General features: G+C 44.8%; 1 protein-coding gene across 1 annotated transcript in view; it reads left to right on the top strand.

The window, feature by feature from the left end:
- The first annotated feature begins 11685 nt into the window (after positions 1-11685).
- POLA2 (DNA polymerase alpha 2, accessory subunit) overlaps positions 11686-13423 on the top strand; it is a 31443-nt gene continuing 29705 nt past the window's right edge. The window contains exon 1 of the mRNA XM_004383739.2: positions 11686-11982. Coding sequence (XP_004383796.1) covers positions 11904-11982 — 79 coding nt within the window. The 5' untranslated portion in view covers positions 11686-11903. The remainder of the gene's footprint in view (positions 11983-13423) is intronic.

Raw genomic sequence — 13423 nt, 5'->3', positions numbered from 1 at the left:
TGAGTGGAAAAGACGGAGAGGAGTAGTTCTGCCATCTTATTTGGATCACTCCGGTAGGGAGGATTATAATTTTTCCAGTTATATAAGTCAGAGGTGGAAAAGGGGGTGTGCACCAACACTGTTCCTCCTCCGGCTGCCGGGACTTCTCTCAATGGGAATTGCCCTGCCCAAGCCTCAGCAGCACCCTCACCAAAAACCGTACCCTGACAGGTATGAGAGGGAGAGACCATACCTGGAGTCAAGGCAGTTGCACCCTTGTCAGCCTCCTCCTCTCCTCCTGTGCTGGAGTCCAGTTCTAGTCCTCCTGTCCCCATTCTGCCAGCCATACCTGCACCATCCTCATGCTGGGATGGGGGGGGGGGGCAAGGCAGGTACTGGGACTAGTCCCTCCAACAAAGGGTCTTCTAGCTTAGATTTTCCTTGGAAGGATATTTGGTTAGGGGGGTTCAAGGTCTGATAGAGAGGCATGAAGGCCTGGACATATGGGATCTTGTCCCATTTCTTCTCCCTTCTACAAAACGAATCAAGTTGCAAATTTGTATTATAAGCCATTGACCTGTTCCGAGGCCAAGTCTCCTGATCCCCTAGCCAGTATTGGGGCCAGACATTATTACACAGAAATATCATTTTTTTCTTTGTCATAGGCTCGCAGCTATATCTTCTCCAGTTTTCTAAAATGCATCCTAGAGGGGAATCCTTGGGAATGCTAGGCTGATTCCTTATGCCCTCAGCCTCCCTATAGGTCTAGTTTAGGGCCACTAAAATTCCCACTAGGTCTAAGTCCTGAAGGTCGGGGACACAGCCCCGATTCTGTTCCTGGCGGGCGCAGCCCAGACACCGTAACACAAAGCGAAGGAAATAAAAGAGGAGAAAATAAGTTTGGCCATCAAGCAGGTGGCAAGATTTGGCTGGAGTTAGCACTAATCACCAGCAGATGGCGCCCAAGTAGATGGTATAAGGCTAGGTACACCCAGACAATGGACACAACAGACACAGAACCACAGTAAACGAACAGACAGGATGGACACAGAACCACAGCACATGAATAAATCCCTCAAGCTGCTGGAGGTGCTCTCGACCCCTTTAACCTCTCAGATGCCCTTGCCTGCCAACAGAGGTGATCTTAGAGAATCTCAACCTCCCAGACACACTCATGAGCACTCACACACCCAAGACCAAGACCAAGACTCCAGAGTCACCAAGGGTCCTTTTCTGCTACCCTAGTCATGGGGATTGATCATCTCAGGTGACTTCTGCCTCAGAAACCAAGGGCTCAGTTCCCGTTCCTGAAACCTCAGGACTGCCCTATCTGCCACAGCCCTGAGTGCAACAGAGAGAGGAATTGCGGACTCACCTTAGGATCCTCTTATGCCAGTCTTGCTTTTTTTTTTCCTTACTCACCTCTGTCTGGCGCGGTTGGGGACTGGTGGTGCCCCGGCGGGCCTCGGTGCTGTCGGCAGCTCCCTGGAGGCAAAGGGAACCTCTTGTAGCCGACTGTTCAGGGAGACAGCCAGACAATCCAGGCCAGCCCTGAGGCGACAACATCTCAAGCTGCTGGAGAGCCCCACATTGGACGCCAAAATTTGTTACCATAATGGTGGGTCTGAGCCGCCTGCCGCAGAAGCCAATACTGAGACGGGGTGAGGTGAGCAGCAAGAGTGTTTTATTGTATATCAATATACAGGAGACAGAGAGGAATGAGCTCCTCCAAAAGACCTGTCTCCCCCCTTGGAGACTCGCTCAAAGTTTTTATATGGACAAGATTATAGTTTTTTTTCTGGTGGTTACATTCTGCACCTGGCAATCCTTGAAGGTCATCTTGCCCCATTATTGTCATGTCGCACATGAGTTACTCTACCCTCCAAGGTCACTCTACCTCTCAAAGAGAAACTTAGTTAAACTTTAAAGTCATGGGAAAGCAAGAGGGAGGATAGGAGGAAAACAAATCAAAATCATAGGAGCATGCAAAAGTGAACTATGCAAGCTAGGCATTAACAATACCACAATCCCCAGGAAGCTAGGCCTATACTGCTGGCAATAAACAATAAATGTGAAATTTCCACACAGCCCCTTTCAATTTTCTCACAGTTTAGGAGGCTTGAAGTCCGAATTCAGGGTGCCAGCTCCAGGGGAAGGCTTCTCTCTCTGTCAGCTCTGGAGGAGGGTCCTTGTCTCTTCAGAGCTTCTGCTCCTGGGCGATCTTCATGTGGCTTGGCATCTCTGCTTCTCTCACTTGTTTAATTTCTTTTATATCTCAAAAGAGATTGATTCAAAACACGCCCTATACTAATCCCATTCATTAACAAAGACAATCCATTCCCAAGTGGGATTATAACCACAGGCATAGAGGTTGGGATTTACAACACATATTTCTGGGGGACACGATTCAATCCATAACACTAGCACGTGTGAGTGCCCGTGTGACGTAATGAGTTCCTTTTGTGGCCTTTTGCCTTGGTTCTTTGGAAAAACAGCTTGAGAGATTTTTTTCCCTTAAACCCTGAGGAGTTACCTTTGCCTAGTTTTCTACCCTAGAGGATTTGTTACATTTCCTGGGTAAACTGTAAAAAACTTGGTTTGATACTTTTTGTCTGACCCTGGCTGCAGCCTGCCCTGTAATTGGTATGCACTTTTCAGGGATTGGTTAATAGACTATGCAAATGAAGTGTCTGTGGCCTACCGAGAGGGGATTGGGTCAAGGGCACGGCAAGGCCAAGAGAAGCCTGTCTTGAGGAAGCCAAGACTAGCCTCTACTGAGGGGTTGAGAGGAGGCCTGTCCTCAGGGGGCTGAGAGAGCTGTTCTGCACTGAAGAAGGAAGACTTTGCCTACATGCTGCTTGATCCAGATCCCGAGTTGTACCCTGTTCCTTAATAAACCATTTAACCGTAAATATGGTCTGCAAGTTCTGTCTGGCCATTGCAATGGATTATTGAACCCAGAAGAAAAGTAGAGAGTGCCATGGGAGGGACGGAAAAAAGCTTGGAGAGTGGAGGTGTGTCTGACCTCCACCTCGTAGGGATCAGCCTTGGGCTGATCTTGATTCACATTATCCTCCCTTAAGTTAGACAGGTTTGGACACTGCTACTACTACTAGCCCCATTTTACAGCGTGGTAGATCCCCGCTGCTATTATCATTCCTTCTGTGATCCCAAGGTTTACTCCTCTTGGTAAGCTCCCCACCTCCTACCACCTCCCCACCACAGATCTGACCAAGTGCCTGAGACGCAGTACTAATTCAATAAACAGTTATTAATTGGTTTAAGGTTCATAGCTTGTTTTTTTAAAATCTTGCCTCCAAACTAGGCTTGCCTCCAGAAAGCCTTAATTTCACATAAACAACTTGTAGGGATTCTGGGAAGGAAGCATGAGATTGAACAGTACTTAACAATCCTGGAGAAACTCAGACCCTGGGACCGCGCTACACTGCCGCCATCTGGTGGCAACATACCTACAGCGCAGAGCAGAGCCTCCAGGCAACACCAGTGGGGAGGGAGAGAGCAAAAGAAATAAAGACATAAAGAAAGTTCTTTCTCACTTGACTTAAGATATAACGTTGCTTACGTTGGGATTATGTTGTACATTCTTAAATTTTACTCCCCACTTGTATTGTTTAAAATATTTCCCTCCTATCTCTACACTTTCCTCCAAGGCCTTTAAAACTTCACTCTGACATCTTTTGTATATGTGTGTGCACGTGTGTGTATCTGTATACATAATTATATACTATGATGCATTACAAGGAGCCCTGATGGCACCCTGGTTAAGCGCTTGACTATTAACAAAAAGAGCTTCTGTTTAAACATATCAGCCATTCCATGAGAGAAAAGACCTGGCAATCTGCTCCGATAAAGATTACAGCCTAGGAAACCCTATGGGGCAGTTCTACTCTGTGCTGTAGGGTCGCTATGAGTCAGAACCAACTCGACAGCACACGACAACAACATACATTATATATATTATTAATTATACATGTCATATATAAAATATTATACACTGCTGCTGTTTCTGGCTCAGTTCTCTACCGATAATCCTCTCGAAGCCACACTTTCTACTTCAGTTTGCAATTTCCAGGCATACTCATTCTCAGCACCACGCTTCATCTGATTTCCACTCTGCACCCCCTCCTGCTGGGATATAGAATACCCATGACCTGCCCACCCTCTACGTGCCAACAACGGTGTATAACTTGGCCCTGGCATTCACACCTTCTAGCATTTCCTACCAACAAACATGAGTTCCATGAGATTCCAGCTTGCAATCAGTGTCCAGGCAATTAGCAACAGGAGCTGGTTTCAACTCTCACCTCATTGTTCTCTGAGAGCTTTCCACAACAGATTCTGCAAGCCTACTCGGCTGTGACATAAAAGACCTGGTCCACAGTTCACTGTTACTTTCCAGCTGTGTGACCTTCAGCAAATTACTTAACCTCTCTGAGTCTACAGAATCCCATCAGTAAAATAGGATTAATCATGTCTTTCTCAGAGGAATGTAGTACAGATAAAACGACAACGCATTGTAAAAGCATTATAAATTGGAAAGCACAATGCAAATATTATATTCCCTCTTAAGATGACTTTTCTTTTTTCCCTGCCATTAAAACATGGACATGGGGCCAAGCTCTGGGCTGCGTCAGCCTCTGCCATCTAGCGGAGGTCCCTCCCTGGATGTATCCCTTCAGTCTACAAGCTTCCATATTTGCGTGTAGAAAACAGAGGTAGCAACACCAATATCTCATGGGTTGCTGTGATCATTACCTGATATCCACCACCACCACCACTTGCCATGGAGTTGATTCTGACTGCCAACCTTTCCATTAGCAGCCAAGCTCGTTAACCATTTGTGCCACCAAGGACAGCCGATGCAAAGATCGTTGTTAGGTGTCGGTTCCGACTCACAGTGACCCTAAGTACAACAGAACGAAACACTGCCCAGTCCTCAGCCATCCTCACAATCCTTGCTATGCTTGAGCCCATCGTTGCAGCCACTGTGTCAATCCATCTCACTGAGGGCCTTCCTCTTTTTCATTGACCCTCTACTTTACCAAGCATGATGTCCTTCTTCAGGGACTGGTCCCTCCTGAAAACATGCCAAAGTATGTGAGATAAAGTCTTACCATCCTTGCTTCTAAGGAGCATTCGGGTTGTACATCTTTCAAGACAGATTTGTTCATTCTTCTGGAAGTTCATGGTACATTCAATATTCTTTGCCAACACCATAATTCAAATGTACCAACTCTTCTTCGTTCTTGCTTATTCATTGTCCAGCTTTTGCATGCATATGAGGTGACTGAAAATACTGTGGCATGGGTCAGGCACACCTTAGTCCTCAAAGTGACATCTTTGCTTTTTAACACTTTAAAGAGATCTTTTGCAGCAGATTTGCCCAATGTGCTGCGTCTTTTGATTTCTTGCCTGCTGTTTCCATGGGTGTTGATTGTGGATCCAAGTAAAACAAAATCCTTGACGATTTCAATCTTTTCTCTGTTTATCATGGTGTTGCTTATTGGTCCAGTTGTGAAGATTTTTGTTTTCTTTATGTTGAGGTGTAATTCATACTGAAGGCTGTAGTCTTTGATTTTCATCAGTAAGTGCTTCAAGTCCTCTTCACTTTTAGCAAGCAAAATTGTGTCATCTGCATATTGAAGGTTGTTAATGAGTCTTCTTCCAATCCTGATGCCCAGTTCTTCTTCATATAGTCCAGCTTCTCAGATTATTTGCTCAGCATACAGATTGAATAAGTCTACCTACTCCTCACTTATCGACTACCTTGTTATCCAACATTTTGCATTTACGGCAACAGTAAAAAAATCTACTATCCAACTATTTTGCACATTAACGACGTATATCTGACAGTTACAAATGCCAAGGTTCACGGCGAGAGTAACACTGGCTGTGATGGTTAAGGTTATGTGTCAACTTGGCTGGGCCATGATTCTCAGTGGTTTGGCAGTTATGTTATGATGTAATTTGACAGTTACATAATGATGTAATTCGGAAATTATGTAATGATGTAGTCATCCTCCACTTTGTGATCTGATGTGGTTATCTTCTATTTTTGCATAACACCAATTTTCACATATTGACCTAGTCTTTGGAACTTAACCATGTTCATAAGTGATGAGTGGGTGCGTAGTGAAAAGATACAACCCTGACACACACCTTTCCTGAGTATATCCCACCTGAATTTAGAGACCATCTCAAGAATGGATTTGATGTACTGAACACTAATGACTGAAGACCAGACAAGTTATGGAATGACATCAAGGACATAATACCTGAAGAAAGCAAAAGGTCATTAAAAAGACAGGAAAGAAAGAAAAGACCAAAATGAATGTCAGAAGAGACTCTGAAACTTGCTCTTGAATGTAGAGTAGCTAAAGTGAATGGAAGAAATGATGAAGTAAAAGAGCTGAACAGAAGATTTCAAAGCGCAGCTTGAGAAGACAAAGCAAAGTATTATAATGAAATGTTTAACTACCTGGAGATAGAAAACCAAAGGGAAAGAACACGCTCCGCATTTCTCAAGCTGAAAGAACTGAAGAAGACATTCAGGCCTCGAGTTGTGATACTGAAGAATTCTATGGGCAAAATACTGAACGACTAAGGAAACATCAAAAGAAGATGGAAGGAATACACAGAGTCACTGTACCAAAAAGAACTGGTTGACATGCAACCATTTCAGGAGGTAGCATGTGATCAAGAACCCATAGTACTGAAGAAGTCCAAGCTGCACTGAAGGCACTGGTGAAAAACAAGCCTCCAGGAATTGACAGAATACTAGTTGAGTTATTTCAACAAACGGATGTAACACTGGAGATACTCACTTGACTATGCCAAGAAATTTGGAAGACAGCTATCTCACCAATCGACTGGAAGAGATCTGTATTTGTGCCCATTCCAAAGAAAGGTGATCCAAAAGAATGCAGAAATTATCAAACAATATCATTCATATCATACGCAAGTAAAATTTTGCTGAAGATCATTCAAAAGCAGTTGCAGCAATACATGGACAGGGAACAGCCAGAAGTTCAATCTGGATTCAGGAGAGAATGTGGAACAAGGGATATCATTGCTGATGTCAGATGGATCCTGGCTGAAAGCAGAGAATACCAGAAAGATGTTTACCTGTGCTTTACTGACAATGCAAAGGCATTCGACTGTGTGGATCATAACAAATTATGGATAACATTGCAAAGAATGGGAATTCCAGAACACTTAATTGTGCTCATGAGGAGTCTGTATATAGACCAAGAGGCAGTCGTTCAAGCAGAACAAGGAAATACTGCATGGTTTAAAATCATAATGCAAGGATAGTGGAGCAGAAAGACGGCAGCACCCAATCCCTAATGAAAGTGAAGTCTCCAAATCTGCGCTGGGCTGCCTATCTCTGGAATTCTTTTATATGACAAAGAAATAAACTTCTATTTTTGTTTAAGCCACTGTTGTTGTAGGATGTGACTCTATGTTACTAGTTCAAACCCTATCTGATACACTGCTATAATTAAAGCATTATCATACTGACACAGAAAAGACAACAAATAAATCAGGGGAAGAGAACAGAAAATCCAAAAATACATCCACGTATTCATGGTGACTAATATGTAAGATGACAGTTCATTCAGTTGGAGAAGGATATTTTATTTACTAAAAGTAGCTGACATACTGGCTGTTTATCTGGAAGAAAAACAAAACTAAATCTTCCTTCTATCATAAATAAGGTCAATTCCAGATGGATCTGAGATTTCAAGGTAAAATGTAAAGCAATTAAACTAATAAAAGAAATTAGAATAATATTTGCATAAACTGACTCTGGGGAGACAGACATAAAAACTCTAAAACTAGCCCAAGAGACAGAAAGGGCCACATAAACCAGACACTTCATAAGCCCAAGACCAGAAGAACTAGATGGTGCCCAGCTACCACCAATGACCACCTTGACAAGGAACACAACAGAAAGTCCCTGATGGAGCAGGAGAAAAGTGGGGTGCAGAACTCAAATTCTAGTAAAAAGACCAGACTTAATGGTTTGATAGAGACTGGAGGGACCCCCGGAAGACATGGCCCCCAGACTCTCTGTTAGCCCAAAACTAAAACCATTCCCTAGGCCAACTCTTCAAAGATTAGACTGGACTATGGGACATAAAATGATACTCATGAAGAATGTGCTTCTTAACTCAAGTAGATACATGAGACTAAACGGGCAGCTCCTGTCGAGAGGTGAGATGAGAAGGCAGGGAGTGTCAGGAGCTGGCTGAACGGACATGGGAAATCCAGGGTGGAAAGGAGGAGTGTGCTGTCACAGTATAGGGAGAGCAACTAGGGTCACATAAATTTTTGTGTGAGAGGCTAAGCTGAATTGTAAACTTTCACTTAAAGCACAACAATAAAATAAAATAAAAATTTAAAACTGTAGCAGAAGAAACCACAAAATTAGAAGACAGGTGGGGAAAAATATCTGTGCAACACATCTGATAGACAGTGGTTATTGTCCACGACAGTGGTTGGCAAACATTTTCTGGAAAGGGCCAGATAGCAAATATTTGCAGCTTTAAGGCCATATGGTCTCTGCCACAACTACTCAGCTTTGCCTCTGTAGCACAAAAGCAGCGATAGACAACGTAAACGAATGAGTATGGCTGTTTCACCAACACTTTATGGACATTGAAATCTGAGTTTCATATAATTTTCACTAATCACAAAATATTCTTCTTATTTGATTTTTTTCAACTATTTAAAAATGCAAAAACTATTCTTTGCTTGCAGGTCATACAAAAAGAGGCAAGGGACTGAATTTAGCCTTAAGGCCATACTTTGCAGGCCCCTGGTCTATGACATACAAAGATTTTCTGATATTGGGTAAGAAAAGGCAAAAGACAAAGGATCTGAAATTCCAAGTTGCAGAAGAGGAAATCCAAATGGTCCATAAACATTTGTAACAAGATGTGGAATCAGATTTTCCTGTTGTTTGAGTACAATAAATGACAAATAATCCCACATTCCAAAGGGAGGCACATGGCACACTCTTGCAGACTTTCTAAAAGAGAGTAGAACCAGTCCTTTGACTATCAACCTCCATCATCCACCTCCAAATAACAATGAACAATCATTCAGAAAAGGATTGAAAAGAGAGAGTGAGGGGCAATGACACATCTAGTGTATTTGACGCACAGAGCGGATTATTTTTTTAACTTCCTCTCCTTTATACGACAAAATTATTTTCGGTAATTATGAAGTGAAACTATGCCCAGTGTTAAAGGCATTGCATGTTTCAACATAGCTCCAGCCATTATTTCAATAACCTCTTCTTTCGCCTTTTATTTTTCTTTGTTATGCTCTACTAAGTCAACGTCTTTTCATACTGGGATGTAGCCCCCCCGCCTTCCCACTAACATAGGTACAGCTGTGAAGGGATTTTGCAGATGTAATTATGGTCCCAAATCCGCTGACCTTAAGAAAAGGAGATTTTCTGGGTTAAAAAAAAAAAAAAACCCCACTGCCGTTGAGTCAATTCTGACTCATAGCAACCCTGTAGGACAGGGTAGATCTGCCCCGTAGGGTTTCCAAGGCTGGAAATCTTTACAGAAGCGGACTGCCACATCTTTCTCCTGTTATCGCCGATCTTCTGACTAGTAGTCGACTGCTTTAACCATTGCGCTACCAGGGCTCCTTTCACATGACCTAATTACGTGAGTCCTTTAAAAGCAAAGAGGTGCTCTGGCTGGTGGCAGAAGAGGAAGTCAGGGGTTCAAAGCACAAGGCGGATTCCACTCGCCATTGCTGGCTGGAAGATGGAAGGGAACCACGTGACAAAGAACCTGGGTGGCCCCCGGAAGCTGAGAGTTGCCCCTGGCTGACAGCCAGCAAGAAAATGGTTCTATAGCCACAAGGAAATGATTTCAACCAACAGCTTGAATGAGTTTGGAAGCAGATTTATCCCCACATGTCAAGAAAAGAATGCAACCTGGTCAACAACTTGATTTTAGCCTTGTGAGACCGTGAGCAGAAAACCCAGCTAGTAAATTAAGTGTTTTAAGCCAGTAAGACTGTGATAATTTGTTACGTATCAATAGAAAACTAATACACTCCTATTGCCTGCACCCAAGGTAGACTGTGTCCACCATCCACCCTTGGTACCCGCCAATAAGAGGCCATAAGGGAGAGCAAGGTGGCTTTCTCTCCCCACCCCTCCCTTGATTGAGAGCAGACCACACCCTGCTGCACGTGTGACTGAGGCCAGAAGGAGTGCTTCAGCTCTGCCTGGCCCCCTGACCCTCGTCTCATCCCCTGAGGTGCTCCCTAGAAAGTCTTCGGCCTCCTTGGTGCCCAGTCTGAGAATTGCAGCTCTGGTGAGATCCCATACTTTCCTTAATCAGCTCCCTAATATTGAATGTTCAGGGAATTTCCAATTTTTTGATATTGTAAATAAGGCTATGATGAACATCTTTGTGTGTAAAACTTTGTCTGGATTTTGGGTGGCTTCCTTAGGATAGGAAGTGTTGATTCTAGGGGGACGAACATTTTTAAGGCTCTTTCCATATACTACCCAACAGTTTTCTAGAAAGACTATCAGTCTACCATCCTGTCAGCAGAGTATGGTAACAAAAGCCAATCCAATTGCTGTCCCGTCAGTTCTGGCTCATGGTGACCCCACGTGCATCGGAGTAAAGTGATGCTTCATAGGGTTTTCAGTGGCTGAGTTTTGGCAGTAGATGGCCTTTCTTCCAAGGAACCTCTGGGTGGACTCAAACTGACAATCTTTCAGTTAGCAGACCAGCATTGACCCAGGGACTCTACCTAAGCTTATCTGAACTGAGTAAATGTAGAAATTACAAGAAATTTTAGGGAGAAAGACTCTTCGTCTAGTCCCTAACCTCTCCCTTAGTGACCCATGGATCTAAATGGGTGGTTACCAGAGCCACAGCTCCAGCTCCACCCTCACTCTCGAGATTCCAATCACCCACTGGAAACCTCTACCTGAAAATCCCCAAGGCACCTCAAAACTAACGTGCCCAAAACGGAATCATTTCTGTCACTTTCCCACTCTACATCCACCAAAATGCCCCAGAGCCAGAAAACAGATCACAGTGCCAGGACGACGTTAATAATCATAGCAACCAGATCCCTTATCTAAGCTACCCTTTGAAGTTGAACCAAGGGTAGGACGAGAGCAAGGATGACAAGGAGGCGAGGGCAGAGGAAGGTGTTTTGCAGAGACAAAACGACTCTCCTCTCATGCGTCAGCTGCAGCATGTTTGGGACATTCGAGAACGTTCAGGACAGCACCTGCACACCAAGGCAGAGCACAAAACGGTGACGAGCCTGGGTCACAGACCTTCGCTGAGTAGGCGATGCCTAGCAAACAAGTATTCTCAAGTGAGACAGAAACACCGCTTCTGTGTTAAGACGCCCAGGGCGTCACCCGGCTCGGGCTTTCCCACACGGTAAGAGACGAACGCGCAGCCGCCGTAAGGCCGGCCGCCCGGTGCGGTCGCACGACTCAGCACGTTGACGTTTGTGCGCACGCGACCTCGAACGCGCGTGCGCTCGCGGAGTCCGGAAGTGAGGGGTGGGGAACAGAGAAGAAGGCGTGGAGTTGAACCCAGGTGTCGCGCATGCGCGCTCTGCATAAACCATTTGGCGCGTTTTTCCCGGCAACTCGGTTCTGCTCCCGCCCCTGAGAGGCTCAGCGGTAGCTTTTAGGAAGCAGGACGTTCTCCCCAGAGAAGCGACTTCTCAAGATTTCTTCCCCCTCCCTTCAGGGCGTTTTGGGACATCCTCCATTTTCTTTTAAGTGTTTCTCTGTGACTGACAACACAAGCCTTCTGACCGCCTGCGGTCTTGGTCCATCTGGTCGCCTCCGGTCTCGGTGCCCCGGAGGGTGAGAGGGTGCCTCCCGGGTCATCATGCCAGTGTCCGCCCAGCAGCTGGCGGAGGAGTTGGAGATCTTCGGCCTAGACTGCGAACAGGCTGTGATCGAGAAATGTGAGTCCCTCAGACCGTCCCCGACCCGGACCGTGGTCCACGCTCTCGCTGCAAGTCGCCTAGAACAGAAAGGGGGGCACTTCCGAGTTTCGGAGTTCTCGGTGGTTGTGAGATGAAGAATTAAGCAGAGTTTTAAGATTTGGGGTGTGGAGGCTTTGAAATGCTGACGGAGTACTGCTTGGATCTCAAATCAAAAATAAGAATATGAAGCATCATTTTACATCATCGCAGTTCAGAAAGGTGGAATTGGGATGTGTTAGGATCAGGCTAGGCCGGGGTGGCATGTCTGAGAAGTCGTGACAAGAAAGCGAGAAATGTGGGGTTTAAAATGTAGCTTCTTATTCGTGACCTCACTTTCCAGCCTACCCCTTGAACCTCTACTGATTTCCTGGCTTCTCTCGTCAGCACGTTGGTAGTCTGTGTAAATATGAATCCCCTGAGCAGGGCTCCTAAAAGTGAGTTTTAGCTTTGGAAATAACTTTCAGGGAGCTTGTCAGCTTCCTCTGTTTACAGATGGAGAAACTGAGGCCCGAAGAGTTGGGACCCTGAACTGGCTGCTAGCCCCAGGTCCTGCCCTCCAGGCCAGTGCTCGTGCCGGCGTACGCAGCAGGCTGGGGGGCAGTGTAAAGACCTTTTTAAGGCCGACAAAGAAGTCTCAGGAGATGTAGAATTGGTTTTAAAATCGGGATGAGTGTGCATTTGCCTTAACCAGTCATGGACACTTTGAGCTTCTTTTTTTATATATAAGGCCAGAATACAAATGTTAATTGTTGTTGTCAGGTGTCGTCAAGTTGTTTCTGACTTATAGCAACCCTGTGTACAATAGAACGAAACACTGCCTGGTCCTGCGCCATCTTCACAATTGTTATGCTTGAGCTCATTGTTGCAGCCGCTGTGTCACCCCATCTCCTTGAGGGTCTTCCTCTTTTTCACTGACCCTCTACTTTACCACGCGTAATGTCCTTTTCAAGAGACTGATCCCTCCTGATAACATGGCCCAAGTATGTGAGACGTAATCTCACCATCTTTGCTTCTAAGGAGCATTCTGCTTCTAAGACAGATTTGTTCATTCTTTTGGCAGTCCATGGTATATTCAGTATTCTTCACCAACACCACAATTCAAAGGCGTCAATTCTTCTTCAGTGTTCGTTATTCATAGTCCAGCTTTCGCGTGCCTTTGAGGTGATTGAAAACACCATGGCTTGGGTCATGCGCACCTTAGTCTTCAAGGTGACATCTTTGCTTTCTAACACTTTAAAGTGGTCTTTTGCAGCAGATTTGCCCAGTGCTGTGTGTCTTTTGATTTCTTGACAGCTGCTTCCATGGGTGTTGATTGTGGATCCAAGCAAAATGAAATCCTTGACAACGTCAATCTTTTCTCCATTTATCATGATGTTGCTTATTGGTCCAGTTGTGAGGATTTTTGTTTTCTTTATGTTGA

The sequence above is a fragment of the Trichechus manatus genome, unplaced genomic scaffold (genome assembly GCF_000243295.1).
Source record: "Trichechus manatus latirostris isolate Lorelei unplaced genomic scaffold, TriManLat1.0 scaffold00113, whole genome shotgun sequence".
Classification (NCBI taxonomy): domain Eukaryota; kingdom Metazoa; phylum Chordata; class Mammalia; order Sirenia; family Trichechidae; genus Trichechus; species Trichechus manatus.
Note: the sequence above shows the minus strand (reverse complement) of the source record. Positions and strands in the feature narration are given on the sequence as shown.